Source organism: Eumetopias jubatus, unplaced genomic scaffold (genome assembly GCF_037043125.1).
Source record: "Eumetopias jubatus isolate StellerSeaLion01/CBP00866 unplaced genomic scaffold, mEumJub1_p1.0 scaffold_12, whole genome shotgun sequence".
NCBI classification, from domain to species: Eukaryota; Metazoa; Chordata; class Mammalia; order Carnivora; family Otariidae; genus Eumetopias; species Eumetopias jubatus.
In genome coordinates this window covers 68,502,565-68,524,708 of record NW_028274818.1, presented here as the reverse complement: position 1 = coordinate 68,524,708, position 22,144 = coordinate 68,502,565, and the positions used below count along the sequence as shown (strand labels likewise).

The 22,144-nt window shown below is 58.9% G+C and overlaps 1 protein-coding gene across 2 annotated transcripts in view; it reads right to left on the bottom strand.

The window, feature by feature from the left end:
• LOC114215676 (calpain-8-like) overlaps positions 1-21,915 on the bottom strand; it is a 40,272-nt gene extending 18,357 nt beyond the window's left edge. For both annotated transcript variants that reach the window (XM_088016878.1, XM_028111827.2), the window contains exons 1-9: positions 21,679-21,915; positions 13,983-14,052; positions 7,485-7,603; positions 6,661-6,794; positions 5,796-5,964; positions 4,875-4,964; positions 2,991-3,076; positions 1,047-1,121; positions 295-455 (exon numbers count right to left, since the gene is read on the bottom strand). In XM_088016878.1, the coding sequence (XP_087873004.1) occupies positions 295-455; positions 1,047-1,121; positions 2,991-3,076; positions 4,875-4,964; positions 5,796-5,964; positions 6,661-6,794; positions 7,485-7,603; positions 13,983-14,052; positions 21,679-21,915 (1,141 nt within the window). The remainder of the gene's footprint in view (positions 1-294; positions 456-1,046; positions 1,122-2,990; positions 3,077-4,874; positions 4,965-5,795; positions 5,965-6,660; positions 6,795-7,484; positions 7,604-13,982; positions 14,053-21,678) is intronic.
• Between the last annotated feature and the right edge of the window lie 229 nt (positions 21,916-22,144).

Below are 22,144 nucleotides of genomic sequence, written 5' to 3'. Positions count from 1 at the left end.
ACGCGTGTCCGCCAGGGGCTGGGAGAAGCCCAAGAAAGGAGCATAGTGAGTACAAGGAAGCGTGTCCTTGGGGGGCAGGGGCAGGTGGGGGAAGCGTGGACGCCCTGGACACACAGAAGCTACAGAATGGTGTTCGCTGAGCCACTGTCCACCCTGCCGCCCTGGCCTTCAAGCCCGGGGAGAAGCGTGGCCCCCGAGGGACACCAGGAGCCAGTGAACAGGCCAAGGCATTACCCAGCTTGGGGAGGACAGGCCAGAGGGACTTGGGGCCCTGCAGCCCTCCCTCTGCCTCACCTGGGAAGTTCAAGCAGCCCCCGGCGGTGGAGCCCCGAGTCCAGCGGCCATTGAACAGGACCAGGTCCCATTTGTGCAGCTCCTCACTGCTCAGGGAGTCCGGGGACAAGTTGCAGATCTCCAGCCGAGAGAACTGCCCCAGGAAATCCAAAAATGACATCCTGTGGGCAAAAGACCAGAGGTTTCTGGGTCCACAGGGTAGGCTCCAGGAGAAAGGAGGCCGTGCCTGCAGCGCCCAGCACGGAGCAAGGGACCAGCTCTGACCCTGTCCACGTCCGCGGGGTTGCTGTCCCAGTCCCTGGCTGCTGTTGGTGTCTCTGTTTTATAAGAGAGCCCCCCCTCTGCACGGCGGAGGGACAGAACTGTAAACGGGCCCTGCCTCCAGGGTCAGGCACCTTGGAGGCTGCAGAAACATCCTCCGATTGAACTCTGCCCAGCAAAGATGACCCTAGTCCACGTCACGCTCAAGGGGCATCCCTGTCATCCGTCCTAGCCCCCCTGCAAAGGAAGTCACCCTATCTCGGGGCTAAGCCCAGCTTGGCGAGACAGGAGTGGTGCTCTGCCTCAGTGGACAGAGGCGGGGACGCAGACACCTGCAGGCCCTGAGGTCGGACCGCACGAGGGCAACGGGGCAGAAGAAGGACGCCCCCAGAGGGAGCCCCGTCGAGTTCCTGAACCCCTGGAGACACGCTGCCACTGGCCACCCAGGAAGCAAGCCACCTCGAAGGATAGCTCCCGCAGACAGGGCTCACCAGAACTCGCCATCCTCCACTTTCTTGTCCAGCTCCGCCTTCTGCCTGGGGTCTATGTCATTCCACTCTGGGGCACTGGGGGAAAGCGCAAAATCAGAATCTTTAAAAAACGAAGCAAAGGTGGTCATTCGTGAAAGGCTTGCTGCAACACACGCTGTTTCCCGCAGCTCGACGTCCCCCTGAGGGCCGAGGTGGACACGAGCCAGACCCCAGTGGGCGGGGGGGGGGACAGATGGGGGGACACACGCCCGGGAGGGACGTGGACCGACGACATGAACCCCAGTCGTGCCGCTGGGACGTGGCCCTAATCTCACTCCCAGGGAGACTTCCATTTCTAGCTGAGACTCCCAGACCCCGTAACAGGACGGTGGGTCCAAGAGAGGAGGCGTGACAGTGCCTGCCGGGCGAGCACCCCCACGTCCACGGGCAGGTCGGCGCTCTGGCTCATTGGTCAGGGGAGGGTCCTGGGGGAGTCGGACCCTCTCTGGGCACGCGCACACCGTCCGCTTCCCGAGCCACCAGCAACGGCCATCAGGCCCAGTCGGGCAGCAATTTCCCTGAAGTCATGTCACCCGAGAGGCCTCGTGTTGTGGCCTTTCCGTGGCAATGCCCAAATACTTGATTCAAGTGCCATCTCCAGCCGCCTGACCTTTACCAAGCTAGGTCTCCTGAAGCACGTGTGCAGCGTCTAGGAACTGAGCAGGATCAAGAAGTCCCTTCTCTGGATGCCTTCAGCAACCCGCAAGCCCTCCCCTCCCCGTGTGAAATCCCGGCCGCGTGGGACCGAGGGGTCACACAGGAGGGCACCCAGGACCCCTTCAACTCATGGAAACATTCATCCATCGGATCCAAACCTCAGAACGTGGTTGTTATAAACAAAGCATAGGGACAAGCTGGAGAAATATGGATCTGACCTAAATCTCCCGATTGGTTTTTGAACTTAAAAAAAAATCTAAATTGTTTAACTGGATATCGGGCTGACTTTGGGGTGTGGCTCAGAGACACAGAGTCCTCCTGCCCGATCAGCTGCTACAGAAACGGCCCCGGCCCTCTCCCGCCACCACCACTGCCCCCCTCGCACCTGCCCCTGCCTCCCAGAGACACGGGGGGGGGGGGGAGAGCTGAAGCCCTCTGGGCAGCCTGCTAACCAGCTATCAGCTGAAACGGCCAAAACTTAAGAGTGTCAATTTTGTTCGGCCGGGACCCCCTTTCTGGGCAGTTGCCAGAACAGAGATTTTGGGTTTTGCTCCAACTTGGACAGCAGAATCAACCTCTGTGGCCTTAGGGACCCACATCTCTCCGTGGCGCACACCTGAAGGGAAGTGTCCGGCGGTGGGCAGTGATGGGCAGCGTGGACACACGTGATGAAGCCCCCTCCCAGGGCCCTTGAGCCATCGAGGAGCCTGGGCAGCGCGGGGCGCCTCCCGCAAGGTTAGGGACCTATTGAGATGGGTGTACTCCCATTTCCCAGGCGGGAGGCCTGCAGGAGGAGAGCCTGTCTGGCCTGGCCCTTCATGACCTTCTCGGGAGAGCAAGCGCTCCATCCTGAGCGAGGGCGCCACGCACGACCGCCCACCGCTGTCTGCCGCCAGCCGGCTCCTGGGGTAGGATCCTAAGCTGCGTGCTTGGGGTGCTTGGCATTTGTCAGAGACCAGGGTCTGTGCGGTGGGAGGCGTCCGATCACCCCGGTGTGGCAGGTAGGAAACACGCAAACCTTCCAGAGACAGAGCGGCCAAACCTGCCAACGCCAAGCAGGCACCCGGAGGCCCAGAAGCCAGAGCGCGAGCTCCGCCTTTCTCAGCGGGAGCCACGCGGTTCCCCTTCCTGGACAGTCGGCTTGCTCAGAAAGCGCGGCCTCGCTCGCGGGCCACGGGTCTCCGCAGGACTGTGTTTTGTGTGACGCCTTTCCGCAGAGGGAGGTGAGGACGGGGAGAAAGAACCTACTGGTCACTCCAGGCCCCCGTCCACTCCACTTCGCCCCACGGGTTCCGGAGTCTGATCAGCTTCTCAGGACCGCCCCGGAAATCCACCTGCAAGGTCCACACGCGGAAGCCCCTGAGCCGCTGAGCTCCGCTACCCGGGCTTATGACTGCCCCGCACCCACGTCTGCCCCCACCTGCCCCCCGACACTCCCCGCCCGCGTCTGCCCCCACCCGCATCTGCCCCGCATCTGTCCCGCGTCCCCCCGGCGCCCGCGTCCACCCGGCATCCACCCCGCGCCCGCCCCCACCCCCACCTGGCCCCCGTCCACGTCTGCCCCGCGTCCACCCAGCGTCCACCCGCGCCCACGTCTAACCCCCCCTCGGCTGCCCTCCGCCCGCATCTGCCCCCAGCCCGCGTTTGCCCTCACCCTCATCAGCCCCGTGTCTGCCCCGCGTCCGCCCTGTGTCTGTCCCCCCGCCACCCGCATCCACCCCACGCCTGCCCCCCGCCCACATCTGCACCCCCGCCCGCGTCTGCCCCCTGAGGACTTGCACTTTCCAAACGTCCCCAAACAACCACACCCCTATTTTAATGCATGTTTTCCAGACATGGCCAACTGCTCTATTTTCCACAATTTGGTTGAATAAACTGTGTATCTGGCTCACAAACAAGTTTGTGTCGGCTTTAACTTGCGCTTCGATTTTGTAGTTGACTAAGACTGACTGAGCTCTTAATCCATGAGACCAAATGACAGTAAATGCGCAGAGCACAGCGGTCAGCATTCAGCGAGGATGCGCTCTGGAGGAGACATGGCGCTAAGCATTTCAAACACACTGTCACCGCACCGAGACCTCAGGGCAGTCCTAGGAGCTGGGTGCTGTTACCATCTTTCTTACAGCTCAGAAATCCTAGACTCAGGGTGTTAGGTCACCCTAGGTCAGAATGTGGTGGATGGAGGATGGGTCCCCAGGGCAGTGTGCCTGCAGAGCCCATACTTGGAGCCAAGCCCATACTTACTGCCTTCCCTGGCCACTTGCTGAACACTCACCAGAGTGCCATGCTTGCATTTTGCACACACACACAGACCCGATGAACATTAGGTCTTCTGTGTCCTACTTCCGTTTGTGTCCTCCATCATGCCCTGGCCCATGCTTACACACACGTGCTCAATCTCTACTTGGGAAAGACTTTACTAAAGAGTGTGTTTTCAAAACACAAGCACCCGTGCCGTTTTGATACACAACAAAAACTTGAGATCTCATCGCATTTCCCTTTTTGCCTTGGGCATCGGGAAGCTCAGAGCAAAGTTCATTTCTCAAGGGCAGCCGCACCTCTCGCCTGGATTGTCTGGTTATTTCATCTTCGTGATTTGGTTGTGTCTGCGCTCTTCACTATGACCCACTGCCAACGCTTTTCCCAAGTGGGCAGAATATAGTAAATAAACACAGCGAAAACTGCAGCCCATGCTTTCTGCTTGGGTTGGCGAGGAGGGAACAGGGCCGCTCCTTCCTGCCGCTGTGCCCCATCCTGAGGGGGCCAACACCACTGCCGTTACCCCCTTTGGGGTCCTAGGGGTTTCGACTGCTGCGCCTGTGCACACACACTTCTTAGACCGCCTATGGAATCTAACAGACCATCTCTGCAACTTTCTCCAAAACCATCCTCCCGCCTCCAGCCACATCTCAACTGCCTGCCACTGGAGTCCACAGAGCTGTCGCTCAGACCAGCCGCGTGATCCATCCCCGAGTGGGGAAGAGTCCGAAGGGCCCGTGAGCAGGAGCGGCCCATGCGCAGGTAGCGTCCAGGCAGCCAGGGAGGGACCTCGGCGGGGGGAGGCTTTCCCTGGCAACGTGGACACGTGCAGCATCACCACCTGCTCCCCTCACCGCCCTGGCCAGCTTTTACCTCTTGGGCCCCAGTGACAGAGTAGGCATGGCTCTTCACCAGCTTCTGGCAGGTGGTCACCTCTGCTCCTACTTCGGCTGCACTGGAGACCTGATTGGGAATGAAGTCCACAGATGATGGCCGACCTTGACCCTGACCCTGACCCTGACCCCGATCCCGTCGGGGCTGGCCCCCGGGCGGTGCCGGGGTGCAGCTGCGGCAGTGACCTCAGGGAGCAGGTGGTGACCTCTGAGCAGGCCTGCAGCTCCAGGCCGGCACTGTGTGGCTCCAGGGGCCGGAGAACGGCTTACAGGCTTTAAATGCCACCAGAAACTGGGGGGTCACCTGCTCTCCCCGAGTGACCCCATGCCACCTGAAGAAGACCAATTATCCAGGACGGCGGCTCTGGGCCAGTCTGCTTCTCCAGTGTCTCCACGCTTCCTCTTCCATAGGCCCCTTCTCTGGGCCCCGTATCGTCTCCCCACCAAACACACACTTGGGCTGAGATTTGGCAGAGACGTGCGGTTTACCTGTCCGAGGCCACCAGGTGAAGGCAGACAGGGGCAGGGACAACAGACCAGCTCCAGTGTCCTCGCGCCCCGGGGCCCAGACAGCCAGCCCCCCAGGCAGCACACGCACCCTCGTTCCAGACCCACTCCCCTTCTCCTCAGGGATCTCAAAGTCCATCAAGTATACCCCTCATATATCTGTTTCTTAAAGCCCCATGAAAGGGGGCCAGTGAAGGTAGGATGCGGGATCCAGGGATCAGGGCTCTGTTCTCAGGGCCATTTCCTAGTACTACAGCCTGGGGCTCCCACGGTGTGCCCCAGTTCCTAGCCACTAATAAGGTCTGGGACCAGTGCATCCCCAGACTTGCCCGTTCAGCCCCAGACGCTGCTCTGGCCCCTTCCCCCTCACACAGTGGGGAGCAGAGAGACTCACATCAATGGAGCAGGCCAGCAGGGAGCCCGCATGGAGGGCCTTCCGGATGATCTGAAACAGGTGGGCCGGGGGCTTCTTCAGATCATAAAACTCAGAGATGCCGCCGGTGAGATCCTCAAACCCCTCCACCGTGGACCCTCCAGTGAGAGCCTCATAGGAACCGTTGAGCCTGTGGGGAAAGAAAGAAAAGGCGCATCATCCACAAGTGAGGGGCTCACGTGGGCTGGCGCTAGGATGCAGAGTGGACCGGAGGGCAATTTTGTGTGGGGTCAGCAGGGAGCCCCGGCCGCGGTTTACAGGAACGAATCTCGGGCCACCTCCCACCAAGCCACACCACCCCCAGCCCTTTAAGAAGCAAAATGCAGCTTTCGCAGCACCAACCCTGGGTTCCTGGGTTCCTGGGGGTTGGGAGCCTGGGCAGGGGTTGGGGGAGAGAGCCCCGGGGGCTTGCTCTGGGAAGAGGGCTGGAAAGGAATGGGGTTGCAGGACAGGGTAAGTGACACGCATCAGGAGAATCCACAAAGAAGGTTCCCACATGGACCACCAGCAGGAAGGGGGTTGAGGACTGGGCAGGACACTGGCATCAAAGTGCACCTGTTCCTTCCTTTTCATCACTCTTTGATAAATTCACCTTGACCTAGGAACTGACCTGGGGGTTTGAAGGAGAAGGTGGAGGCACCAAGACCCTGCAGAGCTTGCCCCCCACCCCGATCCACACCCTCATGGGGGCGGCGCTGAGCCGAGAGCTCCTGGCCCCAGCGTCCAGGTGCTGGGGAGGACTCGGTGCGGCACCCTGAGTTCGGGGCGGGGTGGGTGTGATCCTCTGGGGACACAGGGGTCTCCCAGCCCCGAACGGCATACTCACTTGGCATAGGCCTTCTCCAGCAGCGCTCCCCAGAACTCGCTGCCCGTCTCCGAGTGCAGGAACAGTAGCTCCCCGTCTTTGGTGGGCAGCCTGTCGTCCACGACCACCTCCACCCACTCGCCGTACTGCCAGAACTGCGGGGCAGGGGACATGGGGCAGAGGCCCCTCAGACAGCACCCTGTGCCGAGGGACGAGCTCTGAGCCCCCCAAGAGTAGGCTCTGCGTCTTCTGTCCATGCTCACAGGAGAGGCCAGAGAACGCAGGACACGTGGCGTCCAGCGTGTCAGTGAGGAGAAGACGCGCCTGCGTGGGTCCCATGCCTTGGGACCTCAGGACCTTGGGACCCCTTTCCTCGTCGAGGCCACAGGGCCGGGGAAGGCAGGGTGCGTGGGAGTGGCGGTTCTCAGACCAGGGGAGCGTCCGGCTCCCCTGCAGGGACCGCTGGACGTGGGCTGCTGGGTCTCTGGTTCGGGGATGTGGGGTGGGACCCAAGGGCATGGGAAGGACCCCAAACGACACGGCCTGAACAGCGCGGGCCGGCTGATAAGTAGAGCACAGTCCTGAAACGTGTGTCCTCCTCAGGATTTCTTACCGACATTTTCTTGGCTCTGACTTACTCTATGCTAAGAACACAGCATATAATACATTTGACACACGAAACGTGTGTGGGTCGACTGTATTCTCGGGAAGGCTTCAGGTCAACTGCCGGCCATCAGGGGTGGAGATTTGAGGGAGTCCAAAGTGACACACAGATTTTCGACGGCATCCCGACCTCCATGTAGCCACAGGGTCACCCGTGGTGTCCAGGGCCGTGAGCACAGTACCTGAAAACGGAAGATCCCCGCGTAGTTCTGCTGGAAATCCTGGCCCCCGGGGACCACGCGGCGAAGCAGCTCTCCATTCAGAGTCAGGGAGGCCAGGGCGGCCAGCAGCCAGCAGTCACCTGCACCAGGTCACAGGGACACACCAGTCAGGCAGGCGCACGTCCCTGCCCTGTCTGACCTCAGCGTCCCGCTCAGCCCAGCCCGTGTCACCCCAGCCCTCCCTGCGCCGCGTCCTCCCGCGTCTAAAGGTCACGGCGTCTCCCGCTGCTTCATTCCAAGTCCTGTCCTCCGGACGGGAAGTTCTCCGCTCCCCGCTTCGTCCCCGGACACTGACCATTTCACCTCTAAGCACCAATGGCTGGGATGGAGCAGGCAAGGACAGAGGACAATACGGATCCCACCCACACGTCCAGCTTTGCGCCCACCAAGAACCTGCCCTCCAGCCAAACTCAGATGTGCCTGCCCTGGCCTTTCCCGCCGGGTGGGGCTGCTTTGTTCCCTCCCCTGACAAGTCCTCACCGCACTGCCACCTATGGCTTCTCCCCCCGCTTCTCTCCAGCCACGAGTCACTCTGTTTCTGTTTCCTGGAGACTGAATCTAAGCTCTGCGCACCGGTCACAAGCCACCTCGGGTCACAGCACCTGCTTGCACATCAGCTACCTGCCTCCCTCCCGGGGCCCCCGTGACCTCCCACGGTTCCAGCACCCTCCCCGGGGGCCCAGCGCCCTACCAGCACGCTCCCCGGGGGGCCCAGTGCCCTCCTGGAGCCCCAGCACCCTCCCCAGGGGTCCAGCACCCTCCTGGGGTTCCAGTAACCTCCCGGGATTCCAGCACCCTCCCAGGGCTCCAGCACCCTCCTGGAGCACTCCAGCACCCTCCTGGGGTTCCAGTAACCTCCCTGGGGGCCCAGCGCCCTCCCAGGACCCCAGTGACCTCCTAGGGCCCCAGTGACCTCCCAGGGCCTCCCAGCACCCCGCAGGGCCCTCCAGCCGGCCGGGTTGTGGATTCCTGGCATCCTGGCCCATTTGACCTTGGCCCAATAAACGCTTGATGAACAGCAAGTGTCTGAATGACTCGATGGATTACAGTTTGTTCTTAGGCAAACCCCCAGTGACCGCTGCCTGTTTGCTCCTGAGCCTCCCTGGTCTGTGGGAACAGGAAGCCCAAGAAGGACATGCAGTGGGCCTGACGGTTCCCACCTCCACCAGCATCCGGGAATGGGGGCGATGATGAGGGAAGCCTCCCAGCACAGGTCCCAGGGGAGCTGACAGGGTGACCACCCCACAGCCCCCCGTGACGCAAGTGTCCTCGCCGCCCCCCCCGCCGACGTTCTTGCTCCCGGCTCAGTGCCTCCATCAGCCCATCTAGAGCACTCCTCACACATTACAATTCAAGGCACGGAAACTACGCGCCCCTCAGCTGCTGACATCAAACGGGCCTGCCCAGCTGGAGGAGCTTAATTTTCTTTTCATCTGCCTCACTCGTGACATCTCGCAGGTCCTCCTGGCACCGGCGGCAAGTGCGGGTCTCCGAGCAGGGGCGGCAGCTACGCGGGCGTCTGGATTCCTGCCAGGGGCTGTGTCAGGTGTGAGTGGCTTGTCGGGACAGGAGTACTTCCAAGTCAGCAGTGCCCCTTCAAAGAGTCCTCTTGGGAGGATGGACATCTATTCTGCTGCTCAGAACGTTTCAGGAACTTGTCTGGGGACCTGCCTTGAAGCCTGTGGCACATTCGCTGGGTTCTTCTCCGTTGGGACGCGGCTTTGACCTTGGATCATAGTTTTAATTTCCAGAAGCAGCCAAGAATAAGGTGGGTGAAAAACCTGGGAAAAATCCTGATGGACAAGTCCCTCCTTGCGGCCACCTTCCAGCAAGATCTGGCCGTGGGTTAGAGTTTGGACTAACCACGGAGCTAGAATGGGGGGGAGTCCTGGGTCACTTGACCTCAGAGGAAGTCGGGGAACCACCTGAGCTTTGTTTTTTCTACTCCTTACTTGGGTTATACATACAATGGGTTTAACAGTTATTAAAACAATAAAGTGATTTTTTAATACCACTTAAATAATGATCCCCTAGAGCCCTCCACCCCCTCCACCCGTAGGCCTCGGGGCTTCCAGTAAACAGACCCTAACCCTGACGATGAGGGGCTCTGGTTTTAAGTCCACCAAGAGACAGTCATCCTGAGTCAGGCTTCGTTAGAATAGAAAGTGCTAAATCAGAAACTCCCTTTAGGTCTGAACACCTAATGTTACTATAAACCATAGATCTCAAGAGCTCAGGCTCCAGCTTATGGGCACTTCCCAAGCACCAAGGAGAAGTAGAGTGGCCCCTGGGCCACCGGCAGAAGGACAAGGAGGGGAGCAGGGACAGAGGTCAGGGGCTGGGACTCCTGCAATAGTCCCTCTGTGAGGCTGATCAGTGGCAGGAGCAGGAAGAACAGTAAAGCCGCAGATAGGGTGAAAATGAAGCCAAAGCAGAGGGCATTCTTGGGGACCCCGGAAGCAGAATGACTGGTGGCAGTAAAGAGGGTGGTGGCGCAGGGCCTGGAGGCAGAGAGGAGAGGAGATGGCAGTCGCCGGGAAGGGAGAACGGGGCAGGTCCATCCCACCCGGAGCTGTGGTGGCTTCAGGGTCGGACCTGGGAGCCCCCCGGAGGGAGAATGGGCCTGACCCTGCACAGTCGCAGCCCCCTGGGGCCAGCCAGGACCCTGGGAACAGCTCCAGCACAAGCACCAGCCAGCCCGGGACGCTGTGATTTATAATAACAGATGCAGGCTGGGTCTTAGACCTGTTTCTGGGCTCAGCGCTCCTGAAACCCTAGGTTGCTTTCTAAGCAGTGGGGGAAAGCACAGTTCTTCTGGTATGTGGTTTTTTTTTTTAATAAGTGCACATTTATTTTTTTTAAAGATTTTATTTATTTGAGAGAGAGAATGAGATAGAGAGAGAGCATGAGAGGGGGGAGGGTCAGAGGGAGAAGCAGACTCCCTGCTGAGCAGGGAGCCCGATGCAGGACTCGATCCCGGGACTCCAGGATCATGACCTGAGCTGAAGGCAGTCGCTTAACCAACTGAGCCACCCAGGTGCCCAGTTCTTCTGTTATGTTAACGAGGTGGCTTTGGAAAGCCCCTAGGTGACCCAACTGGTTGCCAGGGGAACCAACCCCAGGATGAGTGGGTTGGAGCTTTCAGAGCCACCCCCACCCCCTGACCCGGGAGCCCAGCACCAGCACCAGTGATTTCGTCTATCAGGCCTCTGTCATGAAGCCTCCATAAATACCCAGAGGCTTCCAGCCTGGTGCACGTGTGCAGATTTGGGACGATCAGCGCCCCGAAGGGAGCATGGAAGCCCCTTCCCCAGACCTCACCCCATGCCTCTCCTCCATCTGGCAGTTCCTGAGCTGTATCTCTTATAGGAACCCATGCTCTGAGCTCTGGGGGCCCTCCGTCTACAGCTGATGGGTCAGAAGCCCGGGTGACAATGGGAACAGGAGCCTGGGGTCTGAGGTGTGGGGGGACAGTCTTGCGGGGCTGAGCCCTTAACCTGTGGTGCTCTCACCCTGTCCGGGCCGACAGTGCATCAGAACTGAGTGGGATCCAGGACACCCTCTGGGGTCGCCCAGGGGATCTCTGGCCTTCCTCACATCTGGGCGCCGTCTTGGGGAGGGTGGAGACGGGCTGGCCTTAAAGAAGCAAGAAACCACCCGAAAAAAGCGACTGGATGAGGAACGTTTATCCAAAAGAGATGGGAACCTTTCGGAGACAGGTGGAAACACCTGTGATCTGCTGGCTTGCGTTTCCCTCCCCCTTGCAGTCAGCAGGAGTCGGGTGGCGGGCGGAGAACAAACCGGGGCAGTAAGCAAGGCTGTGCCCACCGACCTCAGGTCTGACCCTGACACAGATGCTGATCTGCTCACATGGGCTTGTTTGTAAAAATCCGCCTTTGGCATTTGATGGCGGAGGAGGCCTCCTCTGCTGGCTCAGGGTTCACAAGCAGGCGCCATTCAGCTCTGACATCAGCACCAAGCCATCCCAGGGGCGCCCCCCCCCGCCTCTACTCCCCACCCCCCACAGCACGCCTTCCGGCCTCCCGGTTCATCCTGCCTCTGGCCATGGTTAAAACACACACACTTGTGAGTCCTCTGGCTTTGCCAACACCCCCAGCTAGCTGGCTACGCTGAGGAGGCGGGCGGTGGGCCACAGACGTCTCACAGACCCCGGCCTGCAGTGCCAAGTGAAGGAAACCTCGTCCATCTGCAGGAAAGCATCAGAGGGATTGGGAAACTTGTATCTTGACGACTAGCGAGAAGATCTTAGGGCTTAGCCGTTGTGCAATCGATGGCGCCAAGCAGGAGAGAAAACAGCCGGTAAGACCAGAACCAGATTTGGACTTTGAGCTACTTACTGCCTTAGCTCTCAGGCCCCTGGGACGTGAGTGGATCCAGCTACAACAGGATCTCTTAAACCCGCTGATGCTCTAGCCGCATGATGCTGGGCTGGGGGGCTTTCCCGAGCGTTGTGGGATGTTCAGCAGCACCCCCGGCCTCCGCCTGCTCCATGCCAGGGTGACCTCCTGACCTCCCACGGGCCCTCCGAGCCCCATAGTTATACCACTCTTCCTTCCCTCCAAACCATGCCAGCGCCAGCCCTCACCCCTGCCGGCACCCCTGCAGAGGCAGAGCTAGACATTTCCGACCCTGGAGACAGCAGCTGGCCTGGGTTCCCAGGGCCCTGAACCACAGCCCCGGCCTTCTTGGTGGCCAGCCTCCATCCCGCGGACGCTCCTCTGCCCTCTGCCCAGGCTCCGCCCGTGAGACACTGAGACATGTCTTTGTTAAGAGGAATAAGAACAAACAGGTGCCCAGCAGCATCCACAGTTTGCTGCCTCCAATGCAAGAAAGCATCGAAAAAAAAGAGAATTTGGATTTGCTTGAATTTGCTAGAACAGAAAAGCGGTCACAGGGCAACAAGCACGGGAGGAGGGAGGCGGGAAGCGGACTCATCATGGCGCACTTTCCGAGTGTTTTAACTCGTGTATTCAAAATAGTAATAAAATAACTGTAAGCAAGAGGAATAAAAATGTTTTAAACCCGGAGTAGACCCCACTGTGTGGTGTCAGACTCTAAAGCTCTGAACACACGTTGTTGGCGGTGCGCCCATCTCCCTGAGCGGCACCTGGCACCAGTCTCTGATGGGGAGCCTCCCCGGGAGCCTCCACCCACCACGTGGGGCGGCCCGGCTGGCTCATGGCTGCTTTGACTCAGCCCCCCCCACACCCAGGGGCAGCCACCTTTCCACCTGCTGAGCCTCGCTCCAGGCCCTCAGCCCCCTTCTGCTCCGTTCACGCAAAGCCACCACGCAGCTGGGCGCACCCCGGGGCACCTGCTGGCAGCCCCACTTCCTTCCCACGAGCTGGATTCGGAGAGCGGTTGGGTCCATTTGTGCCTGGCCAGCTGCACGCACTCGCCACGGCAACACCCAGGCCTCCTCTGGAAGCCCACTTTTCTCCTTGCTCAGAACTATTCAAGGGAACCTCTACTCAAGCTGACAATTAAAAGGCTCTTATTAAATAGCTTTTCTGAAGTTAAAACATGTGTAAACAAGAAGCTGTTAAAGGCGTACATTCAGAGCTCTGTTTCCCAGAGACACATGCTAATTAGGTTAAACACTGAGCTCCAAGTAAAAAGGCGGAAGGAGAAGGGGCAGGACACTGCCCCCACCCCACCCCCACCCGGAGCCCCTGCACAAACGGCTCGAATGGCACAAGGGCTTGGGACACGGAGGCCGCGGCTCTGGGCAGCGGGTGCATGCCCATGAGGGACGCCTGGACCATTCCCGCAGCTCTGCACTCCCACTCCATGAGCTCCGGCCGAGGGCGTGTCGGCTAGCTACACTCCTTAAGGCCAGGATGTGGGAAGCATTTGAAATTAAATGCCCGTGAATTTCAGATTCATAAAGGCTTCCAGCAGGCTGGAGAGAGGGAAAAGGAAAGAGGGGAACTTCCTGAAAGGAAAGAGGTTTCGGGTCTGTGTGGATGCTGATCTTCTGTTTGCTTTGCTGATCCTCACAGGTAGGACTGTTTCCCGGGTACCTGCAACTCCAGGTCCGGTTCTGCCGTCATCCCGGGAGGGGGTGCCTGGCTCTGAAAGAGAGCTCGGCTGGAAGATGGGATTCTTGTTTTCGCCCTCATTTTAAAGCATCTGCTGGGACAGCCCACAGTCATGTGGACATGGCCACTCCATCCAGCAAACTGCGCCTACTTACAGGCAACAACTGTCAAAGCACCACACTGCCCGCTATCCATGCGTGCCTACAACCCTGGCCCGTTACTCCTGCCTGGAAGGCGGTTTGGTGGCCTGCAGAGATCTCCCCAGGGGAGCCACGGTTCTAGCATCGCAAACCCACGAGAGGAGCACAGATCCACACAAAACACCGCAGATGGGATGTCAAGTCCCTTTACTCGTTACACACACAGCTGCCCTCGCCCCAAATAGTTGGTTACTCACCTAGACTCCCCTGACAGATGTCTGTGCGCGTGGCTCCGCCCACAATAAACTGGGGGCTGGGACACAATTCCTGAAAGCAAGTGGGAAAAAGCACAAGTCACAAGATGCCCAGCACTGGTGGTAGCCAGGGTCAGGGAACTCCAGGGTCAGAGCGGAGCCGGGAGGAGGCCAGGCCACCTACTGCGTGCCCCTCGCACTGCTGCTGAGGACTCTGCAATCCAGCGAAGGAGGAGGCGGAGGCGCTGTAGGGCAGGGGTGCAGAGCAGGGGTGCAGGGTGGGGGTGCAGGGCAGGGGTGCAGGGCAGGGGTGCAGGGTGGGGATGCAGAACAGGGGTGCAGAGGGGGGATGCAGGGCAGGTGTGCAGGGCAGGGATGCAGGGCGGGAGTGCAGGGTGGGGGTACAGGGTGGCGGTGCAGGGCGGGGATGCAGGGTGGGGGTACAGAGGGGGGATGCAGGGCAGATGTGCAGGGCAGGGGTGCAGGGCGGGGGTGCAGGGCAAGAGTGCAGGGCGGGGATGCAGAACAGGGGTGCAGAGGGGGGATGCAGGGCAGGCATGCAGGGCAGGGGTGCAGGGCGAGGGTGTAGGGTGTGCAGGGCAGGAGTGCAGAGCAGGGATGCAGGGCAGGGGTGCAGGGCAGGGGTGCAGGGCGGGGATGCAGGGCGGGGGTGCAAGGCGGGGATGTAGGGCAAGGATGCAGGGCGGGGGTGCAGGGCATGCAGGGCAGGGGTGCAGGGCAAGGATGCAGGGCAGGGATGCAGGGCGGGGGTGCAGGGCGTGCAGGGCAGGGGTGCAGGACAGGGATGCAGGGCAAGGATGCAGGCGGGGGTGCAGGGCAGGGGTGCAGGGCAGGGATGCAGGGCAGGGGTGCAGGGCAGCAGCCGTAGCCTGCCTCCCCTCTGTCCACCAGCGTCTGTGCTGCACGGAGGTGGGTGTGAACGGTGGTGGGAGAAGGGCAGAGGCCGAGGCGCTAATGTGCTGCAACATGACCTCACTCTCAGACAACACCCCTATTTGCACAGAGAGGATTAGATCAATGTTCCACACGCTAACTAAGTGCCGTGCACGCTCATTAACTGCCCGACGACATGCAGATGGCCCCAGGAGCTGACGGAGACGCCGAGGTGTCAGGTGTGTTCACGCAGCCGACACGCACTCCCTCTGCCCGTCAGGGTGGCACTGGCCCTGGGCCACCGCTGGGGCCCAGCGGGTCACTGTCTTCCCCGTTTACCCAGCAGGATTGCCGGGCGCCCACCCCGTGCGCGCACACACCGCCGCACAGGGCGGGCAGGCACGTGGGCGTGGGGAAGGGAAGAAGGGGATGGTCCTCACACTCGAGGTGCATCCAGCCTGCGTGGGAAACCCGGACTGAGCTTCCCGGAAAAGTCGGAGAAAAGCTGAGCTCGGAAGAAAGGGTGCGGGCTGTGCGAAGAGGGAACGTGAGAAACGCCCGGGACGGGGTGCATCTGGGAGGCTCTCTGGTTGGGAGAGAACACCCTCCTGTCCATTAGAAAGGCAGGGTCTAGGAGCAGAAGGACAGGGGTCTGGCTAGCCAGGCAGTCGGTCAGAGGCAAAGGGGCCCCTGGGCGTGACTGACCGCAGGTGCATCAGAACGCACAGAGAAGCAGACGGACGGGCTGGTGCTGGGAACCAAGTCCTGCAGAGGCCGCCTCACAGCCCTCCCTGCACAACATCACCAGCTCCTGCCTAAGTGGGCAGAAACAGCGCCTTTTGGGCTGGCTTTCTTTTCTTCCAAGTATTAAAATTCATCCACTTGTGTTTTGTTGAAAAAGTAATATATGCACATAAGTTTTCAAAGTCTACGTAAAAAATGCCGTAAAACAGAAATCTCTTACATTCAGATTCCTCACTGTTCACATTTCCTATGTATTCCTCCAGAAACTGTCTGTTCACATACAAGCACATCGACACGTACACCCGTTTTTATCACAAATGTCTTGTACGTCCTTTCCTAGCAGAGCGAGCCTTAGAGCTTCCTCGTAAGTCCCGCTAGCTCTTCACCAGCCCTCTGGGGGGCCGGCCTTCCATCCTGTTTGTTTGTTTCGTGCTTCTGCGATCTCCCAAATTTAGACAGAGACCTGGCATCAGCCAAGCTAGGTGTTCTCAAAGCTGCAAATTCGGAAAGTGGAGAGATTGGAAAATTAATAATTAAAAAGGGAGAGAAAGGGCGCCTGGGTGGCTCGGTCGGTGAAGCGTCTGCCTTCGGCTCAGGTCATGGTCCCGGGGTCCTGGGATCAAGTCCGGCACCAGGCTCCCTGCTCGGCGGGGAGTCTGCTCCTCCCTCTGCCTCTGCCCCTCCCCCTGCTCGTGCTCAGTCTGTCTGTCTGTCTCTCTCTCTCTATGGGTCAATTAAGCAAATAAAATCTTTTAGAAAGGGGACGGACAAAAAAATCACATTAAAGTTCATTTGAAAAAGAAGATGCTGCTTCATTGAGAAGGAAGGGAAGAGAAGGCACTGAACGGGGTCTCACAGAATCTCGCTCCTTAAAAACCCTCTTAAAATATTGTCCCCTCCCACTACCCGCTCATCCGTCAGTCTCCTGAAATCTGGCTTTCCCCTTGGCCAGTGACCACAGAAGGGGCGCCGTTGCCCCAGGTGCTGACTGCTCCCTCCCCTTCGCCCCTCCTGGAGCTCTCCTCCCTTGGCTTCTGCATCCCTCCTCGCCCTTGACCGTGTCCTCACCTCTCTACATACTCCTCCTCCGTCATCCTCCTCGCTCTGCTCTGCTAGCCCGTCAGAGTCAGGGAGCCCTCCGCCACGGGGGTCCTCAACACTCTGAACGACCCCCCTTCCTGCGGCAACACCACGATGCCCTCCTGGGGCATCGCCCAAACCCCTGGCTTCAACCAGCAGCCACAGGGTATGACGACCCCCGATGGCTCCCCTGAGCCGCACAAGCCAACCACAGAGCTCACGTGGTGTCGGCCACAGCGACTCAGAGCTAACGGGTCCGCACGTCCTGCTAACATCTTGCATCCAGTGTGGGAGACGGAGCGGCTCTCACGGGCTAGCGGCGATTTCACAGCTTATAGGCAGAAGGGCACGGAGTGATCTACAGGCAGAGGGGAAGCTCGGTGGCTCACAGGCGGTGCGAGCCATCGCAGAGTCCTCCCCGTCACCACGTCCCTCCCACCGGCCGGCCCTCGGGTGGGAGATGCGGGGTAAAGTGGCAGGCAGAGCCGTTTGGGGAGGCGGCCTCCCACGCCCCACCCTCCGTCCTTCATAACAAGCTCGTGTCTTCTCAGTAATCACGTTCACTGCCACACCACAGACACAAATTACTCGGGCTGGAATCAGCCCCTGACTCAGGGCACAGGGAGCCCAGACACTGCACAGAGTCTGGCAGGCAGTGGCCGCGCTGCGCGGCCGTTCCAGGAGCTCTGGCCCGGCGCTGCGGGACACCCCGTGCTGCCGTCACTGTGGTCACCATCGCCACGGGTTATGGCCATGTAACTGGCCGGCAGCCTGCCCCTCCAGGGCCCGGCCCTGTTGGAGCTTTCTGCCTCAGCTCAGTCTCCCTGGTGCTTGCTCTCTCATTATGAGAGACTACCGCCTTCCTCGGGCTGTGCTTGCCCTGGACACACGCGCACAGCCCGCCTGGGCCCTCCTGCCCCGCTCCTTCCGGCCCTGCTCGAATGTCCGAATGTCCCCGTAATTAACCGGCCCCGATTCCACGGTCAGGTGCAAGTGCTTCCTCCCCTGAGCTCCCCTGCATTTCGTCGTGTGTGAGCTTCACCCTCTGACATGAATAACCGAGAGTCCTGAGCTCGGTGACGTGCCAGGCACCGTGCTAAAGCCCGCGACGTAAGTAACATCATTATTGCCCTTTTACAGGGGAGGGAACTGAGTCCTGGGGAGGTCAGGAACTCACCCCCAGTCACAGGGCCAGTGAAGGGCACCAAAGGAACCAGAATCCCAATCACCTGACGCCCAAACTGGGACCTGCAGCCACGGGCTGCCTGACAGCCCTCCTGCTGTCTCCCTCCGACTAGAGAGAGCTCCTTGGAGCCTCTGTGCCCACATCCGCACACGACCTGCACACAAATACAGCTGAACTGAAAACCCCCAATTCATAGTCCAGAGGCAGCTGCTGGAGGAAGGGCGGCAGCCCCGGACGGAGGCCTGTCCCCTTATCTGAATCCTAATCTCCCAGCACTCACACCCTCCACGTCTCCCTTAATCTGGGCTGGCCACTTCCTGGGTCCTTACGGTGCAGCTGACCTCACCTCTCTCCCCGCTCTGCATTTCTCCTGAAGATCAACAAAACTGCTCACTGACAGAAATGCACAGAGAAGAGTCTCGTCCACCGGGCCGCACTCGGCCCACGCACGCCGGGCAGCCCTCACACCACAGGCTCAGGCTGGGCAGGGGCGCGGCACAACGGGGAAGGGAGGATGGAGAGCACGTGGGGGCTCTGCAGAGAGCTCCCCTGGTCTCGCACGCCTCCAGGGCGTCTGCCGCAGCACCACCGCTCTTGCCCAATGCCATGGGGAAATCAAGGTAGAGTCATGAGAACCCAAGCTTGACCCTGAGATTTTCAATCTGGGCAAGCCTGTCTTCAACCTTTAAAACAAGAGCCCAAGCAGACCTTCTGTTTAGCAGCATAAAAATAGGCAAAAAAAACCCCAAAAAAACCAGGGGAACCTGGGTGGCTCAGCTGGTTAAGCACCTGCCTTCAGCTCAGTTCATGGTCCCGGGGTCCTGGGATGGAGCCCCGCATCAGGCTCCCTGCTCCGCAGGGAGCCTGCTTCTCTCCCCCACTCCCCCTGCTTGTGCTGGCACTCCCTCTCTCTCAAACAAGTTTTTTTTTTAATCTTTAAAAAAAATAGGCCAAAAATAGGCAAAAACACCTGGAAGTGGCAGAATGCCAAATTTTATGATTTCGGAAAACAGATCTAAGTAGCAAGCTTCATCTATCATCAAGAGGGCAAACGCATCTATACATGGATGTTTAGCCAATCCCATCCACTTTCCCCTAAAGGCAGGTAAAAGTTAACACCTTTGTGGGAAGCAGGGTCATAGAGCTGCTGGTGTGAAGCCCCTGAGACTGACATAGTCAGGTGTCTCCCTGCAATTCAGCCAGTGAAACAGAAGAGCCAAGAACCCAGTTTAAACACAAGCAAATGACTCAGACAATTGCCCAAAGAAGACATCCAAATGGCCAACAGACGCATGAAAAGATGCTCAACATCACTGATCAGCAGGGAAACGCAAATCAAAACCACGATAAGACACTACCTCACACGGGTCAGAATGGCTACAATTAACAAATTGGGAAACAACAGGGGTTGGTGAGGACACGGACGAGAAAAAGGAACCTTCGTGCACGGTCGGTGGAAAAGCAAACTGGTGCAGCCGCTCTGGACAACAGTATGGAGGCGCCTCAGAAAGTTAAAAATAGAGCTACCCTATGATCCAGTAAAAGCACTGCTGGGTATTTACCCCAAAGAATACAAAAATACTAATTCAAGAAATACGTGCACCCTGATGTTTTATCTGTAACATTGTCTACAATAACCAAGATGTGGAAGCAGCCACGTGTCCGTGATGAATGAATAAAGATGTGGTGTGTGTCTCACACACACCAGAATGTTACTCAGCTATGAAAAAGAAAGAAATCTTGCCATTGCAACGACTCAGATGGGGCTAGAGAGTATAATGGTAAGTGACATAAGTTGATCAGAGAAAGACAAATAGCGTATGATTTCACTCATACATGAAATTTAAGAAATGCAACAAACAAGCAGAGGGAAAAAAGAGAGAGAGGCCAACCAGGAGAACACACTGCTGGTCACCAGAGGGGAGGGGGAAACAGGGGATGGAGGTGAAGGGGTGCACCTGTCGTGATGAGCACCGGGTGGTGAATCACTACACTGTCCGTCTGAAACGAGTATAACACTGTACGATAACTGGAACTTAAATAAAAACTTTCTTTAAATGAAACTAAAAAAAATACACTTTGTTTCTTTAAAAAATATCAAAAATAGAATCACCAAGTGATCTAGTGACTCCACTTCTGAGTATACACCCCAAAGAATTGAAAGCGTGGTCTCAAAGAGATATTTGAACAGCGTATTCATAAAAGCACGATCCGTAAGAGCCAAAAGGTGGAAGCAACCCCAATGTCCCTCGATTAACGAATGGATTACAAAGCATATGGTATACGTGTACAACGGAATCATCTTCAGCCTTAGAAAGGAAGGCCATCGGGCACCCGCTACCCCATGGATGAACCTGGAGGGCATTGTGCCGAGTGAGATAAATCCTGTGGGACTCCCTAGAGCAGCCACACTCACGGAGACAGAAAGTCGAGCGGTGGCCCCAGGAGCTGGGGAGCGAGGGGCGGGGGCCGGTGTTGAGTGAGGACGGAGGCTCCGTTTTGCAAGATGAGCAATGCTCTGGAGGTGGTGCTGGGATGGCTGCAGCAGTGTCCATGTTCTTGATGCCCACTTAACACCAGTTACGATGGCAAGTCTTATGTTACGTGTGTTTTATCACAGTTAGAAAGAGGAAAGGAAGGAAGCAGAGGAGAGACAGAGTGGGGAGGGAGGGCGCAACGGAGCAAGTGAACTCGTTAGGGCCACGCGGGACCCCTCATCCCCATCTCCCCCACCCCAGGCTCCTTGGGGTCCTCCAGGTCAACTAGAGCCCACCCCCCTGACACCCCGGGGTCCTGTGGCTCGTGGCTGGTCCCCGTGGAGCACTTCCGTCTTTCTTCCCAGGGTGTCCGTGCTTGATTCACGTGCCTGTCTCCCCACCGTCTCCATCAGAGCCGAGACCACAGTCACCTCTCGCGACTCCCCGACCACTGTCTCCACCAGGGCGCAGCCAGCCCCCGGCTCGAAACACACCTGACCGTGGAATCACCTCTTGAAACGAGAATATGGAACAGATTCCCAGCCTGGATTTTGCCCACACCCCGGACAAGCTGCACAGATTTCAGGGGGACAGGAAGGTGGGCCGTGGCAGGCTGCAGGGAGCAGGGCGGGGGGGGGGTCTTTCCGGCCGTGGGAACTGTGTGCAGACCGGGCAGGAAGAACAGCGACCGGGCAGAGGTGGCCGGAGCTGGCCGGTGGTCCTGACCACAGCCAAAGAGCCCTTCTCTCCTCATGCTCCCTCCACCACCACCAGCGAGAACACAGGTCCCACCGCTCGGTTCTCTCATCGTGGTTGAGAAGACAGAAGGGGCCTGGCCAGGGGACGCTGAGCGTGGTCCCTTGTGACTCATTTTGTGCGCTGGACACAGGACAGAGCCCTTGATTCTCTTGGTCTCCCACCCCCCCTGCAGAGGGGCTCCGATCCCGCAGCTCAGATCACATGACGGGGGCACGGAGCAGGAGGCCACGGGCCGAGGTTTGAGGAAGATGGTTCCTACCCCCTGCCTTTGGGCACCATTTCACAGATGAGAAAGCTGAGGCTCACAGAGATCAGCTATGCAAGGAAGGCCCAGCTGGGGTTCGAACCTAACTTGTCCGCTTCCAAAGCCCAGGGTGCTCTTCCCTCCATCCCTTGCTGCCTCTGAAAAGGGTTTAAAGGAGGGCGGGGGAGGGGGCTTCTGAAATATGGGACCGAGGAACTTAGGATCCGGAGGAATGATTTCTCCCTCAGCTATTTGCCGGCAGACGTGAAGGCCCTCCATCCTGTGTGACACTCAGCCGCGGGCCGGGCTACTTACCCTGGGCCGTTTCCAGACGATGCCTCGGGTTTGGGGGGAGTGTGGTCCCAGATCCTTGTAGCCCAGGGCGGACGGGCACGCGGGGAACTCCGGGTCCTTAAAGAGGACCCCTGAGTCCAAGCATTGCTGTCTCAGGCTCTCGAAGTCCTGGCCCAAGTACTTCACGGCTTTCTGGTGGGAGCCAAGACCTTCAGCTGCCGCCCGCTGCCGGGCTACTCTGGCTGCCGGGGCTGACATGGCCGTGGGCTCCACGGGGGAGACGGAGATGGGAGGGCAGAGCCGCACTGGGCTGTCCGACACCTGCCACCAGGAGGGCAGGCAGCCGTAAACCTTTATCCAAGGCCCTGCTCCCGAGGGAAGTGAGTCAAGTATGTACCGAGGTGCTAATGAATCTCACCCACCTTCCCCTACAGCAAACAATTAGGAGGCTGGGAACCTCGCGGGGCCCCTCCCTAAGAAATCTGTT